We start from the raw sequence: 21,749 nt of genomic DNA on the forward strand, positions 1-21,749 counted from the left end.
TTCTCTCTTAGAATCAGAATATAATTTAGATAATTTAATATAATTAGTATAATATATACTATAATAACATATTATGTTTAACAAAATAAAAATCTATAACTATATCTAAAGCGAAAAAATATATATAAACAAAAAAACCTTACCTTTTATCTTAGAATCAATACTATGTATTGGTTTCAAGGCAGGAGATCAGTAAGGGCTAGGCAATGGGGGTTAAGTGACTTGCTCAGGGTCACCCAGCTGGGAAGTGTCTGAGGCCGCATTTGAATCCAGGACCTGTCTGGCTTTCAATCCACTAAGCCACCTAGTGGTCTCCAGAACCTACATATGTAAAAGGGATTTTGCAGAAATAGAATTTAAAAAATGTTATTCTCTGCCTCAAGGAATGTGGCTTTACCAGGATGCTATGGTAAAAAGAGCATACTGGGGGCAGCTGGGTAGCTCAGTGGATTGAGAGTCAGGCCTAGGTTCAAATCCAGCCTCAGACACTTCCCAGCTGGGTGACCCTGGGCAAGTCACTTGACCCCCATTGCCCACCCTTACCACTCTTCCACCTAGGAGTCAATACACAGAAGTTAAGGGTTTAAAAATATATATATATAATAAAAAGAGCATACTGGGTGCAGGAGTAAAAAAAAAAAAAAAAAGGCTCGTTTCCAGGCATGGCTTTGCCGTCTTAGCTGGCTGTGTGACCTTGGGCTGGGGACCCCCTCTCTGGGCCTTGCATCAGTCCCGGGAAGAGCCTGGGTCTCAAAAGTCCTGCCTTTCCTCCAGGCTCTGACTTCTTTTCCCTGGTAAAATCTCCCGGGAACTGTACACACAGAGTTAAAATTCCTGCTGAGCTGTGCAATGAATCCAAATATTTGGTTTTCCCCCGAGGCAGGCAGCAATAATTAAACTACCCCCCCTTCCCTTCCCTCCCCGGCACGCCCCCCTCCGTGTTTTTTCTAGCAGAGTCCCCATCCCTGCGCACACCTATAATTTCACCTTAGAAACTCTTGGAGGAGAGGCCCAGACCACGCTCTTCCCTTCTTTCTAACTGTCTGCGCCTTGGAGGGCAGGAGGAGGGAGGGCTGTTGGGACAGCTGCGGGCGCCCCACCTTCCCCCGAGATCTTGGCAAGGCCTCTCTGCCCACTGCATTCTGGACCCCGTTTCATCGAGCTGCTCGGAATGCAGAGGCCCCAGTGGGCTGGCAGAGAAACAAGACCTCGGGCCCGAGCAAGGTGTCCTGATACCTGCCGCAAGTACAGACAGGCTGTTGCTCTTGGGGGCCCTGCCTGGGTGGAGCAGGCCAGCCTCTTCCCTGGCCGTACCTCAAGGTTCTGAGTGGGAGAATTGTGAGTTCTGAGGCGGAAGTTGATGCTCCTCAACCGGTTATCGCCTCAGGGACTCTCCGCCATTTTCCACGGTTCTTTACTCCTTTAGGATGTGAGCTTCTTGAAGGCGGGGCGTCCTGTGGGTCTTTCTTTGCTCTTTTGGGTAAATGAACTCTAAGGGAAGATTTCTTGGCCTCAACCCTATTTTTTCCCAAAAGGAAACAAGAAATCCCGACTCTCCAAGATTTGTCTTTGAAAAAAGAATGAGTCAGGGGGCAGCTGGGTAACTCAGTGGATGGAGAGCCAGGCCTAGAGATGGGAGGTCCTGGGTTCAAATCTGGCCTCAGACACTTCCCAGCTGTGTGACCCTGGGCAAGTCACTTGACCCCCATTGCCTACCCTTACCGCTCTTCTGCCTTGGAGCCAATACACAGTATTGACTCCAAGACGGAAGGTCAGGGTTAAAGAAAAAAAGAAAAAGAATGTGTCAAAATACATCCTTCCCCCTAAACTTGGAAAGTTTGCATCTTTACATAGAGACTCTCCTGGGATTCTTGTGGGGCCGACCCGAAGGTGTCTGAACTATCTCCTCTCTGGGTCCCACCATTGTGGGCAAAATCTTGGACTTGAATTTGGATTTAAACAATAGCTCCCTTACCAGTTGGGTGCTTGGACAATTCCCTTTTTCCTCTCTTGGCCTCAGTGTCTCCATCTGTAAAATGAGGGTGTTAAACGAGCTGCCCTCTAAGGTTCTTTTCAGGCTTCAATTCTAGGATTCATTATCAGCAAAGTTGAGGTAATCTCTGGGCTGGTGCTACCAGCCTTAAAGAAGGTAGTTATTTAATGAAACGAAGTCGTGATGCTCTAGAAAGCTATTTGGAAGTGTCAAGTCCTATAAAAATCTCATTTCTTGTGACTTTAATTCTGCTTGTTCATCCTTCCCTGTCCTTGTCTCCCTATCTCAATCTAGCCTTTTTACGATACCTTCTCTCCCGGCTTTCCAATCCTATTTTCCAGTTGATCTGTAAAAAGCATTTCTCTTTCCATTTGTTTCAGGGTCAGAGTATGTGTTTCTCCTCGGCGTCATCCTCCTTCCCATCAAAAAGGTTTTTGGTTCCTTGCAGCCAATTAGCACAACAGACACACTCTCTCGGTTTCTCTTGTATCTCTGGGTCTGGGAGGAAGAGAAAGCAGGTCCTAGATCAGGCCCCCTGGCTTGTTCTACCTCACTGGAAGGGAAGGAGGTTGAGATTTAGAGTCCACACTCAACTAAGTCACTTCACGCTTGACTGGCTGCCTGTAAGCAAGTCAGTCCTTTTCCCTTGGTCTTGGTTTCCTCCTCTTCTTGATGATTGGAGCAGAGGAATTTTTCGGTTCCTCTTATCTCTGCCAGTTAGTGTTCTAAGCTTCCTCTGAGCGTTGACATTCCACGTTCCAAGAGAGACCCCTTTCAGCTGGCATTCTGTCTTCTCGTTTCCCTCCCTGCTTTCTAGTCTTTGCTCGAGTCCTTTCTGTCTTCTCATTTCCCTCCTTGCTTTTTCCCTTCTTTGTTCTTAATCTCTGCCCAACTCTGGCCTTCCACATTCTCTGAGGCCCTTCCCAGCTCGGACATTCCCTGTTCTAAGTCTCTTCTTTCTAAGATTCTTCCCTGCTTATGTTACACAATTTCTCCCAGTTCCGACATCTCACGTTTCCAGATCTCTTCCAAGGGACAGTCTGTGTTTTCATTTTCCTCCCAGCCCTGCCATTCCCTGTTCCACGGCCCCTCTCAGCTCTGATAGTCTCTGTTCTAAGGTTCCTCCCAGTGCTGACTTTCTAGGTTCTCTTCGTCTAAATCAAGGCTGCCTCTAGCCCGGTCAGGCAGCACCCACTGACCAGTCGGCCCTCTTCAGGTGCCAGAAGTGGAGCCATTCCACCCTTGCTTAGGGAGTGGCCTGGGGAAGGTGGCCTGACCCTAGTCCAGTCCCATTTTAAATGGGCCACAATGTTTTTTGGTTTTTTTTTTTCCCGCAGTCACCGATTTTATCGGTCATGGCTGGCCGACAGCACAGACCTGCTCATTCACACGGTCTAGGACGTGAAATGAAATCAACCACGGCTAAGCCAGCCCTGCGGCATGCCCGAACCAAGGGGCATGGATTGATCACTTCTGATGTCCCTTACTGAGTGCAGAGATGGAATAACTGGACATTTTCAGGCAGGCCCCGTGGAGATCGTAGGCTCGTGGGGTCCCTCGATCTTGCTGGCTTTTGGGGGGAGGGCCAGGCGAGAAGCAGGGCCCTTCCGTTCACTTTCTGATCAATAATCAGCTGCTTCCAGAGCTCTTAGGTTCCTGATTCACTCTGCCATTGACTGACTACACAATTTGAGGGAATTCAGCTATTCTCGGAATCATTTTGTTTTCCTCAGCAGAGTCAGCCTCACTTTCTCCCCGTGGGTCCCTGGAGAGATGATGCCACCGCTTGGGCCGCTTCCAAAGTAGGAAAACCAAAGAGCTGGGCTACGTACATCTGGGATGGGATTGTCATAGACCAATTTCATGGAAAGTCAGAGCCGGGAGGGACCTCAGAACATCAATTGTCACAGCTGTCCTCGCCTCTCCCTCTCGGCTTCCCTGGCTTCCTTCCAGGCCCAGCTCAAGTCCCATTTTCTAGAGGAAATCTTTGAATTCTCGGGCCCTCCCTCTGTCGCTGGGCTCCACTGGGCCCCATCGACGGTTCTTTGTTCATAGTTGTTTGTATATCGTCTCCCCCATTAGCCAGAATGCTCCTAGAGGGCAGGGACTGCGTTTGCCTTTCTTGGTATCTCTAGGGCTTGGCATGTAGTAGGCGCTTATTAAATGCTTGTAATCTGACTGACTGAGCTGAGCTGAAGGGAAGCTTCAAACATGGGTGCTAGAGGTGGAGAGGACCATAGAGAATCCCTAGGTCCAATGCCTAGAAGAGGAAAAAGAGGCCTAGAAAGATGGACTGATGGCCCAGGGCCGCCCAGATATTCTAAAGTGCCATCAGTTCGACTCCCACGTGATTGCCAACCCACTACCCTGCACGGTTAACAGGGCGGATTTAAAAGGACTTTTCAGGATGAAGAATGGGGTTGACCCCTTGTAATGAAGTCAATAGACCTTGGCTCCAGTCTCAAGGATCTAGCCACTGGCTAGATGTGTTACCTTGGAGAGGTCACTGGGCTTCATTTTCTTCATGTGTGAAATGACTCCAAGCTCTGACATTCTCTGTTCTCAGTCTCCTCCTAGCTCTGACAGTCTAGGTTCTAGGGTCCCGCCCAGTCCTGACATTTCCTGTTCTAAGGCCTTCCCCATCCTTCATTCCCTCTTCTAAGGCCCTTGCCACAGAGCAGTGGCACTTTTCTTCTGATTACCTCAAGGGCAGTTGGGAACCCAGTTATAAGAGAAAACTCTTTTAAGGGAAGGGATGGTGATCCTCCAGCCCCTCCCTGACTGGTAGCTAGGCTTGTTCTGGCTGTGCAGACCAGAAAAACACAACTAGTTGAAATCTGATTCTGTTTCTCAGATGACTTCATAGGAGAAGTTAATTCCTTTTTGGAAGGGGGGGAAGAAATTTTTCTTTTCTCTCTCTACCCGTCTCTCATTCCTTCTCACTCTCCTCCTTTCTCTCCCCCTCTTCCTCTCTTTTTCTCCCTCTCTCTCTTTCTCTTCCCCCTCCCTCTCCTTCCTCTCTTTGTGTCTCTTTTCTCCCTCTTTCTCTCCCCCTTCCTCTCTCTTTTTCTTTCTTCCTCTCTCTCTCTCTCTCTCTCTCTCTGTCTTTTTTCTCCCTCTTTCTCTCTTCCTCTCTTTTTCTTTCTTTCCACCTCTCTCTCTCTCCCCTCACCACCCCCCTCCTCCCACCCCCAGTTGCAGGATTTGTTTTACTAGCAGCCTTTTATCAATATGTGGGAACAAAATAGTCCCTCAGGGCCCTGGAGATTGAAATGAATTACCCTGACGTAGGTTGAGGTCTGGAAAAGTTTTGTCTCTTTTATCAATAGACCTTTAAATGCCCAAGTTGGATTTGTGTTAGGAGTGAACAATCAGGGGTGCCCTTAGACTCCCAGAGTTCTCTATCTTGACACTAGAAGGAACCTCACCTTCTCTAGCACCTCCCTCCCTCATCCCCATTTTACAGATGGGGCAAAAAGAGTAGAGTCTTAACTAGGCTAAGTGACTTTACCTAAGATAATAACAGCTAAAATTGTATAGCATCTACTCTGTGCCAGGCACTTAAGCACTTTACAATCATTATCTCATTGATTTTCACAACAACCTGGAGAAATAGGTGCTTTTGTGACCCCCATTTAACAGATGAGGAAACTGAGTCAGATAGAGGTTAAGTCCCAGTCCTGACTGTTGAAATCAACCCTTCCCAACTCCAGGTCTGCCGATCTTTCTACTGTGCCATCAGAGATCCTCATCCTCCATAGAGTTTATTCAGCATGACTAGTAGGCAATAATTGGTTGGTATTTCTTACCACCTCCGACTCTAATATGTTTGGGTGAGATGTCATCTCTTGGGGGTAGTTTTTTAAATGGATTTCAGGACCTGAATCATTCAGGGCTCACTCTAGGGGAGCAGGAATTGTCTTCATTACCTCCCTTTGAAAATCTCATTCTACTTTAAGTGTTAAAACCCCAATCCCAGAGTGTGACAAACTAGTATCACTTAACTGGGTACACGTGCCCTTTTATGCCTTCTGCCTGAAGCTTTGGGGGGCTCTTAGCATTCCTGTTGGATTCTCGTGTAGAAGGAAAGGCCTCTGTGCTCTCTAAAAACAAGCATCGGTCCCTTATTTACCCAACTCCCTGGAGGCCATGTTCTAGCAACGGTCGGCAACCTTTTTGGCCGTGAGAGCCATAAACGCCTGCAGAAGGAGGAGGATGGAGGCGGCAGGCGCTGGAATATGGGGAAGGGGCTGAAGGGCCCCCTGAGGTACATCCTGGGGCTCTGCCCGGACTGGCCGGTCAGGAGGTGGAGCCAGATATGGCTCGAGAGCCATACGTTGTTGACCCCTGTTCTAGAGTAAATGAGAAAGGAGGGAGAACTTCCAAGAGAGGAGAGAGCAGAGGCTCTGTGGGGGGAGAATCAGGAGAATGGCAGAACAGGGAATCTCAGAATTGGAGAGACCTTAGAACAAGGAATGTCTGAACTGAGAAGGATCATAAAGATCATGTTAGTCTAGTCTAGGGGTTCTTATTATCCTTTTTTCTGTGACGTGGACCCCTCAGGCAGTATGGATGGTGAAGCTTGCAGTCTCCTCAGAAGGCACACCATCTCTAGGTTTGCCAAGGAAATTATTTCTATTGAATTTAGTGATTGAAAAAAATTTTTTTAAAGTTTGATAAGAGCTACCAGCTAATCAATAGCCTCAGTTTAGAAATGAGGAAATTTCTACCTTTGAAAGGAGGTCGGGCCACATGAAGTTCCTCTCAGTGACTGCCCGTGGACTTACACAGATGGGATTGTCTGAGCCTTTGATGAGGATTATGGTATTTTAAAAAAAAAAAAACCCGACCAAACAAAACCAGTCTTTAGATTTAGATTTTCCCACTTGGAGGAAGGCAGTTTCCTATACATAATCAGAGCCATGGAATTTTTTCTTTTGCCAAGATCTGATCAGAGAAAGCCCATTTCAGCCATGCCAGCCAGGTTCGATCGTGGCAGGCTTTGCAGACTTGAGATAAAGGATACAGAGAAGAGGGGATGGGAGACCTTCCATGTTGGGCCAGTCAAGTCACAACAAAGTCTAGGTCTATGGTTTTGGTGTTGTCTTTTCCTGTCCTTTCTCCAGGGTTTGTTTGTTTGGTATCTTCTTAACATGGCTGGTGGAGTGAGGCAGGGGATGGGAGAGAGTTTGGAGTATCTCTGATGAATGTTCTCTGGGTGATCTTTGGCCACTTCTCTGCACCTCAGTTTCTTCCCCTGTAAAATATCGGGGCTGGACCAGATAGCCCTTCCATCTCTAAATTGAAGCTCTTATGGTTCTACTGTGAATCCCTTCTATAAAGTTTTCCCTCTTTCTTTGCTTCACTTAGCCATAGCCGTGACCCAGCTCTGCTCAAATGAACTATCTGTATTTTTTGATACTCTTTTCAGTGTGTCAGCCTCTCTCCTCCCTCTTATCCTTTGACCTAATTCTGACTAATAATTATACAACTAAGTAATTTTTGCACCAAATAGCCTTTAAATAGGTAGTGAGAGTTTATTACTCCCACTTTATAGACAGGGAAGACTGAGGCTCAGATTGAAACAGTTAACTTGTCCAACGTCATTTATTTTTTATTTTATTTTATTTTCCAAGTTACATGTTGATACAATTTTCAGTAATTGTTTTCTGACATTTTGCAATCCATGTTCTCTTCTGCCCTCCAACTCCACCCCCTTCCCCAAGAAGGCAGGGAATATGATATAGGTTGTACATGTACTATCATGCAACACATATTTCTGTGTTAATCCTGTTGCAAAAGAAGACACATATTGCTTACACTAAAGAAAAATTCATGAAGGAAATAAAAGTGAAGAATGGCATGCTTCAATCTGCATTCAGACTCCCACCCATCAGTTCCTTCTGTGGCAGTGGAGAACCTTTAATCACGAGTCCTTTGGAACTGTCCTGGATCCTTGCGTTGCTGATACTAGTGAAGTCATCCACAGTTGATCATCATACATTATTGTTATTACTGTGTACAACATTCTCCTGGTTGGTTCTACTTACTTCATTTTGCATCAGTTCATATAAATCTTTCCAGATTTTTTTAAAATTATATCTTGTGGGGCAGCTGGGTAGCTCAGTGAATTGAGAGTCAGGCCTAGAGACAGGAGGTCCTAGGTTCAAATCCGGCCTCAGATACTTCCCAGCTGTGTGACCCTGGGCAAGTCACTTGACCCTCATTGCCTGCCCTTACCACTCTTCCACCTAGGAGCCAATACATAGAAGTTAAGGGTTTAAAAAAAACCAAAACAAAACAAAACAAAACAAAAAAATTATCGTCATTTCTGATGGTGCAATAATATTCCACTACAATTATATTCCACAACTTATCCAGCCAATTAATGGACATCCTTTCAGTTTCCAGTTCTTTGCTACCACAAAAAGAGCTGCCTTAAATATTTTTGTATCAGTAAGTCCTTTTCCTCTTTCTTTGATCTCTTTGGGATATAGATCTAGTATCTGGAGCTGGGTCAAAGTTTTATGGCCCTTGGGCCATCAGAGCGGTTGGATCAATTCTCAGCTCCACCAACAATGTATTAGTATCCTAATTTTCCCATATTCCTCCAGCATTTATTATTTTCCTTTTTGGTCTTATTAGCTGATCTCATAGGTGTTAGGTGGTACCTTGGAGTTATTTTATTTTGGTGATTTGAAGCATTTTTTTCATATGACTGTGTATAGTTTTAATTTCTTCATCTGAGAACTGCTTGTTCGCATCCTTTGACCATTTGTCAGTTAGGGAATGCTTTGTATTCTTATCTATATAATAGAGAAATGAGGCCTTTGTCAGAGACATTTGCTATACTTTTTTTCTCGTTTTGTTGTTTCTCATCTAATCTTGGTTGCATTGTTTTTGTTTGTTCAAGGTCAGTTAGCTACTGAGAGGCAGATTTGGGATTCAGGTCCAGATTTCAGCTCTTAACCATTTCCCCCAAATGCTGCCCTTGAGAGTTAAATGTATATATGACAGCCCTATTTATTGCTCCTGATTGTGGAAGGAGGCCCATCTGAATTAGGGAAGACTCCAAATGTTGGCCAAAGAGAGTAGAACCAGTAGTTAAGAGGTGGACTAGGAATCATTAGAGAAGCTAATTGATCTCGGGAGAGACTTTTCCACAATGAGAGTTGTCAATGGGCTGCCATGACAGAGAGGTTGGTGGAGCCCTCGTTATGGCTGATTCTTTGGCTAAATGATATGGCTGCTAATGTCCTTAACGACTCAGAGATTCTCTGATTCTCTGAATTACAGCCTCCCCTTGAAAGGAATTCCATTTTATTGCTGTCAAGTTTATGTCATAACTCAGGTGAAGTCAATACAGTGTTGTCTCCTTAAGGGGCCTACTTTAATGAACAGATAAGAATGATTTATAACCATCTTACCTGTTACTTGTATATTGCTGTTTCTTATAGAATATTCTTTTTTTGGTGCTCCTGAATGCTGTCAATATTCTTTTGTCGATTTGCATATGGTATGAACAAGTGATAGAGGATGTCGGTGTTGTAAAGGGGAGGGAGAATCATTGGGAATCATTGATTCCAATCTTCTCCGTTTTGTTGCTGTTCAGTTGTTTCAGTCATATCTGACTCTATGTGACCCCATTTGGAGTTTCCTTGGCAAAGATGATGGAGTGGTTTGCCATTTCCTTCTCCAACTCATTTTACAGATGAGGAAACTGAGGCAAATGGGATTAAGTGACTTGCCCAAGGTTACACAGCTAGTAAGTGTCTGAAGTCATATTTGAACTCAGGTCTTCCTGACTCCAGGCCTTGCATTCAAGTCACTTGAAACACCTAGCTGCCCAAAGGGCAGAACCAGGGACAAATGGGAGAACCTTCAGAGAGATAGATTTAGGGATATTGGTTCCAAGGCGGAAGAGGATTAAAGGCTAGGTAGTGGGGATTAAGTGACTTGCTCAGAGTCACATAGCTAGAAAGAGACCAGATTTGAACCCAGGACCTTTTTTCTCTAGTCCAGGCTGTCAATCCACTGAGTCATCTACTTGCCCCCTCACTGGTATATTATTAAAATATTTGGCTTCTCCTTCTCCCCCCCAACCCCAATTCTTTCTTCTACCCATGCTGGTGGCCAGAGGGGGACACAAATTTTCTTTCTTTTTTTTTTTTTTAAACCATCACCTTCCATCTTGGAGTCGATACTGTGTATTGGTTCCAAGGCAGAAGAGTGGTAAGGGTAGGCAATGGGGGTCAAGTGACTTGCCCAAGGTCACACAGCTGTGAAGTGTCTGAGGTCAGATTTGAACCCAGCACCTCCTGTCTCTAGGCCTGACTCTCAATCCACTGAGCTACCCAGCTGCCCCCGGGGACACAAATTTTCAATGTTAGTCGTGTGCTTTAAAAGTCAGAGGTGGTCCCATTTCTAAGGACCTTTACCACCTAGCAGCTCTGGGCCAGAATAATGAGATCAGAGAGAAAATTGCTAGCTTTGATGCCTCCTTGAAGCATGCTGAGCATGGCTTCCCAGGTGGGACACTCTGCTTCCTTCTCAAGATGCCCAGGTGGGCTGAAAGATTTGCTTAATTAGGATGTGGGGGCTGGCTGGAGCCTGAAAATTCTCATTAAGGGGAAAAAAAAGGAACATTCTCATTCATAGGATGAATGAGAACAGAAATGGGAAAGGGGGTGGGGGAAGGGTTTAGGGTGGTGCGATGCCTAGGGAAAGGCAACCTGATATAGTACGTGGGGAGATCCTTTGCTGTACAAGGCCAAGATCTGAGTTGAAGTCCTGGAGGTAAACAGAGGCCATCAGTTAAATCATTAAACTATTATATGGTGGACAACAGAATCAATCCAGTCTACTCCTACATCAGTCCGGGTTGACGTTAGTCAGGATTTCTGTCTGTTTAGGGGCAGCTGGGTAGCTCAGTGGATTGAGAGCCGGGCCTAGAGACGGGAGGTCCTGGGTTCAAATCTGGTCTCAGATACTTCCCAGCTGTGTGACCCTGGGCAAGTCACTTGACCCCCATTGCTCACCCTTACCACTCTTCCACCAAGGAGCCAATACACAGAAGTTAAGGGTTTAAAAAAAAAAAGATTTCTGTCTGTTTTGAAGAAGATTTAGGAATCCACCCTCCATTCTTCAGATGACCTGCTGGCTCTCCTCGGGTCTCTCCTGGCCCCTGAGGCCTTGAGCTCTTACAATAGCTAGGGAGGATACAGGTAGATGGGGCCAAATGGACAGGCTACTGATGGGAGAGTCAGCAGACCCAGGTTTTAGCTTCTCAAAGCTCCAGAAAGCAGTCCTAGGAACATAAGATTGGAATTGCCCCCTCCCACCGCCATATCTTACAATTGAGCAAACTGAGGCTCAAATAGTTCTTAATTGACCTGAAATAGTGATAGTTAAGTTGTGCAGTGGATAGAGCTCTCTCTGGACTAGGAGTCAGGAAAACCTGAGTTCAGATCTGGCCTCAGATACTCAGAAGCTATGTGACACTGAGCAAATCACTTAACCCTGTTTGCCTCAGTTTCCTCATTTGTCAAATGAACTAGAGAAGGCAATGGCAAGATACTCTAGTATTTTTGCCAAGAAGACTCCAAATGGGGTCATGAAGAGTTGGACACAGCTGAAAGACTATTGAACAGCAAAATCGATAGATCAGATTGGACATCTTCTGGGGAATGGACACAGTGAGAACAGTGTAGGAGGTTTCTTTCTGTTCCCTGGTTCAGGGGTCCGATTGATAGTTTCCAGGCAGCATGAGGACAGTGGAAAAGAGTTAGAGGACCTGGGTTTGAATCTTGGCTCTGTAACCTTCTGTGTCATCTGGGCAAGTGACTTTCTCTCACTGGGCCTCTGTTTCCGTATCTGTAAAGTGAAGGTCTCTGAGGTCTCCCCTCTTTAGAACCTTTAGTGGTGAAGGGAATGAGGCTCACCTGATTTGAGCCTGTGTCTCAGCAGCCCCTCAGCAAGCATCAGCAGCGCTCAGGAATTCCACGATAAAACATCTCCTTGGGAGAAAGGGAAGGAGAGACAGGCAGGGTACCACCGACCTATTCTGGTCGCCTAGCAACGGCGGGTCAGAAGCATTTGCTATTCAGATTTGTCAGTGTCTCTCCCTCCCCTGGGATTTCACTGATCTTCCCCGACATGTGATCTCTGAAATTAACAGTGTTGACCATGCTGCGTTTGAAGAAGCATCTTTGGTTCCCCAACGACAGAAATGCGAGACTATAGATAAGACATCAGCAATCACATGAGAATAATGCGGTGGGTTCCATAAAGAGAGGACTTGGAATCTTACCACCGTTTCCCACAGAAGCCACAAATGGCCTGTTGGAGAATTGGGTGGTCAAGCTGGTTTAGAAACCATCTCCTGTCCCATCAGGGCTTTGGGCAAGTCATGAAATAAATCACTACCAGATATCATGAGCGTCCACTTGAGTTTTCTCGGTCATTTCTTATATTGTTGTTTAGTTGTTGGGTCTGATTCTTCATGGCCCCATTAGGGATTTTCTTGGCAGGGATACTGGAGTGGTTTGCCGTTTCCTTCTCCAGCTCATTTTACAGATGAGGAAAATGAGGCAAATAGGGTGACGTGACTTGGCCAGGGTCACACAGCTGTTTTGCCATTTCCTTCTCCAGCTCATTTTACAGATGAGGAAACTGAGGCCAACAAGGTGAAGCGACTTGCCCAGGGTCACCCAGCTACTAAGATATTGGAATGGTTTGCCATTTCCTTCTCCATCTCATTTTACAAGATGAGGAAACTGAGTCAGACAAGGTTAAGTGACTAGCCCAGGGTCCCACAGCTATGAAGATACTAGAATGGTTTGCCATTTCCTTCTCCAGCTCGTTTTATAGATAAGGAAACTGAAGCCAACAGGGTGAAGTGACTTACCCTGAGTCACATAGCTAGTAAGTATCTGAGGCTGGATTTTGAACTCGGGTCTTCCTGACTTCAGGACTAGTGCTCTATTCGTTGTACTGCCTGGCAACTTTCCCAGTGGTGGAGGTGGTCAAAACTGGGTTGGCAGGATTTCTGCTCTCTCCCTTCTTTAATCAAATACCACCTCCTCTAGGAAGCCTACTTATATTTCTCTGATTAACAAGACCCTCTTCCTTAGACTCACATGATACTCTCTAAGAGGGTTATGGAGGTAATGAAATAGTCCTTCACTAGATCTGTGTGCACTGTAAACCTTTCTGATGGGAGGAGAATGTACTTCTCTCTCCCAAGGGTCCTGACCAGCTTTAACAGTCTGGGGGGCCATCATAAAGGCCCAGTTGACTAGAGAAGACCTGGGCTGCTGAAGAGAAAAAGGAGACCAAATGTTTTCGGTGGAGAAAATCCAGAACTTTCAGGTTGGAAAGGGCCTCTTAGACCATTTAGTGCAACCCATCCTTTAAGGGAGTTCTCTATAGCGCAGGGGTTCCCAACCTTTTTTGGCCTACAGCCCCCTTTCCAGAAAAAATATTCCTTAGCCCCCTGGAAATTAATTTTTTAAATTTTAATAGCAATTAATAGGAAAGATAAATGCACCTGTGGCCATCACCGCTCTCCTGGATCGCTGCAGCACCCACCAGGGGGCGGTGGCGCCCACTTTGGGAATCACTGCTCTAGAACCTTCAGCCAGTGCTTGGAGACCTTCAAGGTAGAACCCGTTCCTCCCTAAGGCGACACATTCATTCCTTTTTTGGGCCCCTCTCATTGTTAGGAAATTCTTCCTGACATCAAACCTACCTCTCTGTACATTTTACCCATTGTTCCTTGTTCTGCCTTCTGGAGCCAAGCTGAATAAAACTAATCCCTCTTCTGTGTGCCCACCCTTCAGATACATAAAAGTATCTCTCACCCACACCCCTGCTGAGTCTTCTCCGGCCTAAAAACCCCCTGATTCCTTCATCTGAGCTTCCTATGGCAGGAACTCTAGCCTCCACCCATCTTCCTGCCTGTGGGTGCTCTGTCACTTTCTAGGGGCCTTCCTGGGCTGATACCTTCTGACCAGAGCAGAGGATGGAAGAACCAGCCTCTCTCTAGCCCTGGCCATCCTGCCCTCTCTTAAGTGGCCCAAGAAGGGTTTCATTGGTTTGTCTCCTAATCCAGCCTTGAATCTTCTCTCTCTACTGCCTTCCTCAGTTGGTCACCAAACCTCCACCCTTCCCAGGTCAGTGACTTTGCTGTGGTGGCCTGCCCCATGCAGCCAAGCCATTCACTCTCCTCTTGTCTCCCCCCCGGGGCCGGGATGTGCCCCGTTGTCTAAGCCTTGTCTGAACTGCACCCTTACCATTGAGCCCAGCCACTGCTTTAGCCCTGGTGATCCAGACGTGCCTCGCTGAGACAGAGACCCTGAGACCCAAGGGCGCATGCGTGGCCTCTTAGATCCTTAGCTGGCAGCAGAAAGAGGCCCAGCAAATCTTTTTTCTGCTGTCATACCGATTGCCACTGAGCTGAAATGAAATCACAATGGGGCTTGGGGATTTTTTTTTTTAGCACAGAAAGAAAGAATGACCCAAGGGCTGAAAGCGGGCCTACAGAAGCATTTTGGATCCAAGTGAAATGACCTTGTTGCATTGATAAATGGAGCTGAAATAATAAGGACTTACGTTCATGTGGGCCATGAGGGTTTTGAGAGCGTGGAAGAACCACGGGATCCAAGGCCTGGAAGAGACCTCCGGCTCCATGTCCTCCAACCCATCCCTGAGCAGGAATCCCCACCGAGGCATCCTGGGCTGGCCTCTGCTCGAGGACCTCCAGCCAGGCCTGCCTTGTTGAAAGGAGGAGTCGAGGGAGCGAAGGCAGGCAGGCAGGAGGTGTTTATTGAACACCTACTAAGTGGTAGGCACAGGGGTAAGCACCAGGGGGTACAGAGGAGGGGCCAAGACAGTCCCTGCCAGGGTCAAGGAGCCCATAGTCCGGTGGAGGAGAGCGCATGGAAACAAAAGACACGAGGCAGGATCAGTTGGAAATAACAACAGAGGGATGACACAAGCATGAAGGGGGATTGGGAAAGACTTCCCGGAGAAGGTGAGATTGTAGTTTTGGGCGGGGGGAGAGGAGGGGGGGCCAGGAGGCAGAGAGGAGGCAGGACAGAATTCTAGGGATTCGGGGATAACCAGTGAAAATGCCCCGGAGTCTGGAGATGCAGTGTCTTGTTTGGGGAATAGCAAGGAGCCTGGGGTCACTGGGGCTGAGAATATGTGGAAGCAGACTAGAAAGCTAAGAAGGGACCAAACAAAGAAGGACTTGGAATGCTATATAAAGGTGTTTGTTTTTTTAAACTCTTCTTTTCTGCCTTAGAATTGATACTAAGTAATAGTTCCAAGGCAGAGGAGCAATAAGGGCTAGGCTGTCGAGTTAAATTGAGTTAAATGACTTACCCAGGGTCACACAGCCAAGAAGTATCTGGGGTCACATTTGAACCCAGGAACCTCCTGTCTCCAGGCCTGGCTCTCTTAACTCCTGAGCCCCCTAACTGCCCTACCCAAAGGGTTCTGTTTTTCATGTTAGTGCGTCCTGTAAACCAGGCCAGAGACACGATAAGAATCAACCACAGATTTTATTAAGCACCTACTATGTGTCTTTGTTGTTAAGTTGGCTAGTTGTGTTTGATTCTTTGTGACCCTATTTGTGGTTTTCTTAGCAAATATACGTGAGTGCTTTGCCACTTCCTTCTCTGGCTCTTTTTAAAGATGAGGAAACTGAGGCCAATAAGATGAAGTGACTTGCCTAGGGTCATCCAGCTAGTATGTCTCTGAGGCTGGATTTGAATTCAGGACTGCACTGCCAAGCATCATGCTGAGCACTAGGAATAGAAAGACAAAACCGAAACCTTCCCTGACTTGAGCTTATATTCTCCTATTTATGATTTCTTCCTAGGAAAGAAATCCCACAGAAGAGTTTTAGATGCACAAAGAGGCAGCCTGGTGTGGGGAGGCTGCTGGATTTGGAATCAGGAAGACCTGAGCTGGAATCTTTGACTAGTTCTCTGACTCTGAGAACAATGAATAGAGGGCTGGGTTTGGAGTCAGGAAGACTTTATCTGGCCACAGATACTTAGCTGTGTGACCCTGGGCAAGTCACTTAACCCTGTTTGCCTCAGTTTACTTATCTATAAAACAAAAAGGTTGTATTAGTTGATCTCTGATGTCCCTTCCAGATCTAGACTAATGATCCAGTGTGACCTTAGCTAAGTCACCTAATGTTCCTAAGGCTCAGTTTCCTCACCTGTACAATAAGGGATGAAGCAGCCTCAGAGAACCCTTCCAGCCTGAGATCTAGGTCTTATTAACTCTTTATGAGCCTTGAGTAGACCCCAAGAACTAGATGACTTCAGAGGGACCTTTCAGCTCTAGCTCTGTGATCTTAGGAACCCTTTACAAGCCTCAATGCACTCATCTGTAAAATGAGCTGACTGGGCTAAACAGCCCCTGAATTCCCTTCCAGCTTAAGATCTGTGACCGATTCCCTCTGATCCTCAGTTTCCTCATCTGTACAATAAGTGGGGGGGAGGGGTCGGTCCCCTCCAATCCTGTGATCTGTTTGGCAGCAGGTTCTGTGACCAGCCACTAGGCTTCCCTGCTATTCTAGTACAGTCCAGGGCAGGAGCCTGGGGCCTCATCATCTAATTAAGTCGGGCAATGATCAGTACTTTATCAACAAGCTATAAATAGTTAGAGGGAGAATTAAAAATCCTGCCTCCGTGGCTTTCCCGGCCCCAGTAGCACAGCTATTTAAGGTGGAGGCCCCAGCTCAGCTTCCTGGGGCAGCAGAGGCTGCTGACAGACGCCCCTGCCTGCCTTTGTTTGTCCCTTTAATTTCCATCTGTGCCTCTGGGGGAAGGCTTGGTGCGGACAGAGCCTGAGACTCCTCTTAGTGACAGGCCTCGTGGCCCACGACAGGAGGAATACTGATGAACGTGGCACCCGGCACAGGGCCAGCGTTTCTGGAATGCTGCCTCCTTGATTCATCATCAAGGGAGCCACCAGACCCCTGTATCGATCCGGGCTCCACGGTGAAGTTGTAGTCAGTTCTCCAGCCAGCTGATGACTACGTGCCTTTGTTTTTAAAATAAGGGAATGGGCCTGGGTGATGTGGGTTCTAACTGCCGCTCCCAGCTCTAATACTGTTCTAAGACGCCTTTTTAGTTCTGACATTCTGTTTTCTAAGTTTTAAGGCCTCCCCCAGCTCTGATACTCTTCTAACACGCCTTTAAACTCTGACAGTCTATGTTTTAAGGCCTCTCCCAGCTCTGATACTGTTCTAAGACCACTTCTAACTCTGATGTTCTGTGGCCTAGGTTCTAAGGCCTCTCCCAGATCCGATACTGTCTCAATCCCTTCTAGCTCTGATGTTCTGTGGCCTAGGTTCTAAGGCCTCTCCCAGATCCGATACTGTCTCAATCCCTTCTAGCTCTGATGTTCTGTGTTCTAGGTTCTAAGGCCTCTCCCAGATCTGATACTGTCTTAATCCCTTCTAGCTCTGATGTTCTGTGGTCTAGGTTCTAAGGCCTCTCCCAGATCCGATACTGTCTCAATCCCTTCTAGCTCTGATGTTCTGTGTTCTAGGTTCTAAGGCCTCTCCCAGCTCTGACACTGTTCCAAGATCCCTTTTTAGCTTTGATGTTCTGTGGCCTAGGTTCTAAGGCCTCTCCCAGCTCTGATACTATTCCAAGACCCCTTCTAGCTCTGATGTTCTGTGTTCTAGGTTCTAAGGCTTCTCCCAGCTCTGATACTGTTCCAAGACCTCCCTGTTCCAAGACCCCGTCTAGCCCCAACATTCTCTACAGACTTCATCTAACTCTTAGGCTCCATGAACCTATGCCAAGTAGGCTCTTAGATCGTGAAGCAGTGCAGCTAGAAGCTGCAGAGAAGTAACTAGATTACTACTTGATTTTAGGGGCAGCTCACCCTTCAGTATGATACGGCTGGCTCCAGGCAGAATGAGGTGTAGCGGGAGCGGGTATCGCCTTTCCCTTGCCAAAGATGTTGCCTGGGCATGGGCTACACCATGCAACCTTTGGGATGTGGGTGACGTCTTGCTTGGACCCGATGGCCCCCTTTTCTTCGCAGTGTGGTCTTTGCTGCTGTGTTCATGAGTGAGAGAGACATTTGTTCTCATCTCAGGCTCTTACCATGATGCCTCGAGGAATGCTTGCCAGGTGGGGGTGGTTTTGGTTTTGTAACTAAGGCAGCCAGCCAGCCTTTGAATGGGTTCTTCATTACTCAGGAACTGATGATGCTCAGGATTCTGACCTCCTCTGGGGGACTTCCTGCCAGTGACAGCTTTCCCTTGCGACTTCCTTTGGCATTTGGTTCTAGACCCCTCTAAAGCACTTTCCGGCAGGTGTAGAACCTGTGTTTGTGTTTTCTCTCCCTCTTAGACTGTGAGCTACCCGAGGGCAAGAATATTTTGTTTTTGTTTTTCTTTTTTACCTTCTGTCTTAGAATCAAGGCAGGAGAATGGCAAGGGCCAGGCAATGTGGGTTAAGTGACTTGTCCAGGGTTACACAATTAGGACATTTCTGGGGTCAGATTTGAACCCAAGGCCTCTCATCTCTAAGCCTGGCTCTCAGTCCACTGAACCATCCTTAACTCAACATCCCCATCCTCATAGTTACTAAATATTAGAGGGCTGTACATGGAGGGAATACTTTTTAAATGTTCACCGAAAGAGTGCATGCAGGTTCGTGGCCATCCTCATTTTACAGAGCAGGAAACGGGTCTAGATTGGGGCAGGGACTTGGCTACTGTCATACCCCAAGTCCGTGTTCTAGCCCAAAGCAGAACCTCCATCCAGCAGCTGACAGGCCAGTCTTCTTGTCTCTTCTCCTACCCCAACCCCAACCCCACGGCCACTAAATCCCAAACCAGACTGTCTCTGCCTCCTAGGAGATGATTTCAAGAGGGGCTTCCAGCTCAGGCAAGTGGCCATGAGGCTTCTTTCGTTTCAGCAGCCCACCACTCTGTTCCATATTGGGATCTGCGCGCCAGATGGCAGTGGGCTGAGGAAGGGAGATTTTTTCCCTGTGAAATAATAAGGGAGAGTGATTGAGGAGTTGAGGAGGGAAATGGACTCTCAGCAGTTGGGTTTTTCAAACCCTAAGCAGTGGCCTCTTGGGCTCTGTCTCCTGTTTGGCTAAGTTACGGTGGAATGACCTGATGGCTCCCTGGGAGTAAGCTAGAACCCAAGGGACATGCCCTAGAACCAAGGTTACATGCCCACGTGTCAGGGAGGCTGGAGGAGGGATTTCTGCATTGGGTTGAAGGATGGACAAGATGGTGTCAAATTTTATAGTTTTGTGAGTGTATCATTCCAAGGTTGCACCCAGCTTCCTATTCTAAGCCTCCTCCCAGCTCTGACATTCCCTGTTCTGAGCCCCCTCCCAGCTGTGACACCCCCTGTTCTAGGCTCCCTTCCAGCTCTGACACCCCCTGTTCTAGGCTCCCTTCCAGCTCTGACATTTTCTGTTCTAAGACCCTTCCCCACTCTTGACACGCTCTGTTCTAAGACCCCTCTCAACTCTGATATTTCCTTTTCTAAGGCCCTTCCTAGCCCTGATACTCCCTGTTCTAAGACCCCTCCCTGCTCTTACATTCCCTGTTCTAAGCTTCCTCCAACTCCTGATGTCCCTGTTCTAAGGCTCTTCCAGCTCTCCCATTCCTTGGTTTAAGTCCCTCTCTTTGCCCCCTTGTTCTTTTCTCCTGGAACCTCTTGTAGGGCAAATGGGAGAATAGCCACAAATAAGACAATTGGGGCTTTGGCCCTTTAAACCTTCCTAAAAGGATCTTATAGTGATAAAGCAGGATGAAGATCTTAACTCAGACCCTTTGGCTCTGGGGTAACCAGGTACCCATCCCAGGCCCTGTTCTATAGCTTTTGTTTCAGTTGGGTCAAACTCCAATAGAGAGAGGGGCCACTCAGGCTCATATTGACTTAGAAAACCACATATTACCAGTATCTATGTTCTTTTGTATTATTATTTTTAATTTAATTTTATATTATTATGTTAAACATTTTCCAATTACATTTTACTCTTGTTCCAACTGTTGTATGGAATATGGCTGGCTTATTTAACATCTTCGCTTTAGAGTGATTTTGTAGGAGAACACAAAGATATAGAGTTAGGAGCCCTAAGTTAGAGGCCCAGCTTTGGCACTACTCATTTGGCTATCTACAAGTCACTTAAATCTCTCTTTGCCTCAGTCTCTTTATCTGTAAATTGAGGGTGATTTCTAAGGTTTTGTCTTTGCCTTTTTTTTTTAACCTTCTAGTCTGGGCCTCCATAGCCCCATGGAAGTCCCTCAGCTCTCCTGCCCTGTCCCAAGGCTGTCATTCTGATTGTGATCCTGTTCCCTGCCTTATGGAAGTTCTAGGGGCAGAGCTATTCCTTCAGTATGTCTAGAAATCTGTCTCTTTTAAATTCAATTAATCTTATTTTCAGTTCCAAATTCTTTCCCTTTGCCTCTCTCCCATCCATTGAGAAGGCAAGAAAAATAAAATTTACTGCAAATATGTATAGTCATGCAAAACAAAATTCTGTAGTAGCCATGTTCCATAAAAAAAAGAAAGAAGAAAGGAAGGTGGGAGGGAGGAAGGAAGGAAGAAAGGAAGGGAAGGAGGGAGGGAGGAAGAGAAAGGAAGGAAGGAAGGAAGGAAGGAAGGAAGGAAGGAAGGAAGGAAGGAAGGAAGGAAGGAAGGAAGGAAGGAAAATATAATATGTTTCAGTTGACATTCAGACTGCATCAATTCTTTCTCTGAGGGCAGATAGCATTTTTCATCATGAGTCTGTAGGATTATCTTAGATTACTGCACTGCTGAAAATAGGTAGGTCATTCATAGATGTTCATTAAAAATATTGCTGTCACTGTATAAATATTCTTCTGGTTCTGCTCACTTTGCATCAATTCATGTAAGTCTTTCCAGATTTTTCTGAAACTATCCTGCTCATTATTTCTTTAAAACAATAGTATTCCATCATAATCATATACTACCACTTGTTCAGTCATTCCCTAATTGAGGGACAACCCATCAACTTCCAATTCTTTGCTACCACAAAAAAGCCACAATAAATTTTTTTTTTATAAATAGGTCCTTTTCCTTTAAAAATGTCTCTTTGGAACACAGACCTAGTAGTGATATTGCTGAATCAAAGGGTAGGCAAAGTTTTAGAGCTTTTTGGGCATGGATCCAAATTGCATTCTAGAATGGTTGGGTCAGATCACAACTCTACCAACAGTGCTTTAGTGTTTTAATTTTCCTGCATCCCTTCAAACTTTATCATTTTCGTCTTCTGTTATGCTGGCAATCTGATAGGTATGAGGTGGTACCTCAGAGTTGTTTTAATTTGAGGTAACCAATTCTTGACAATTGTCTCATTGCTTTTAAGGAAAATTAGACTAACTTGCATGGGGAGAAGGTTTAGGATATTGCTTCTACCACAGGGATTATGTCACTTTTTAATTTGTATTCCTTAAGACTAGTCTAGAACTTAGCAAGTACTAGGCATTTAATATTTTTTTATTCAATCATTCATTCATTTTCCTTTGTACAGTATTATACATGAAGTACTTCATTCTCTGGCCCTACCACTACTATGAAGAATGGTGGGGCTATGGTAGCAGGAAAAGGAAGGAAGAGAAAACATTTGTTATCAGATGTGATAGAATATAGCTTCAGCTTCTGTCTTCTAAATCCCCATCCCTGAACTGGAAGAGTATCAGAGAGATCCTAGTCCATAATTTCTAAGGA

General features: G+C 46.2%; 1 protein-coding gene across 1 annotated transcript in view; it reads left to right on the forward strand.

The window, feature by feature from the left end:
• LOC123245271 (uncharacterized protein KIAA1671-like) overlaps positions 1-21,749 on the forward strand; it is a 79,415-nt gene that overhangs the window by 17,415 nt on the left and 40,251 nt on the right. Inside the window, exons 2-3 of the mRNA XM_044674090.1 lie at positions 8,491-8,543; positions 12,248-12,268. Coding sequence (XP_044530025.1) covers positions 8,491-8,543; positions 12,248-12,268 — 74 coding nt within the window. The remainder of the gene's footprint in view (positions 1-8,490; positions 8,544-12,247; positions 12,269-21,749) is intronic.

The sequence above is a fragment of the Gracilinanus agilis genome, chromosome 1 (genome assembly GCF_016433145.1).
Source record: "Gracilinanus agilis isolate LMUSP501 chromosome 1, AgileGrace, whole genome shotgun sequence".
Taxonomy (NCBI): Eukaryota; Metazoa; Chordata; class Mammalia; order Didelphimorphia; family Didelphidae; genus Gracilinanus; species Gracilinanus agilis.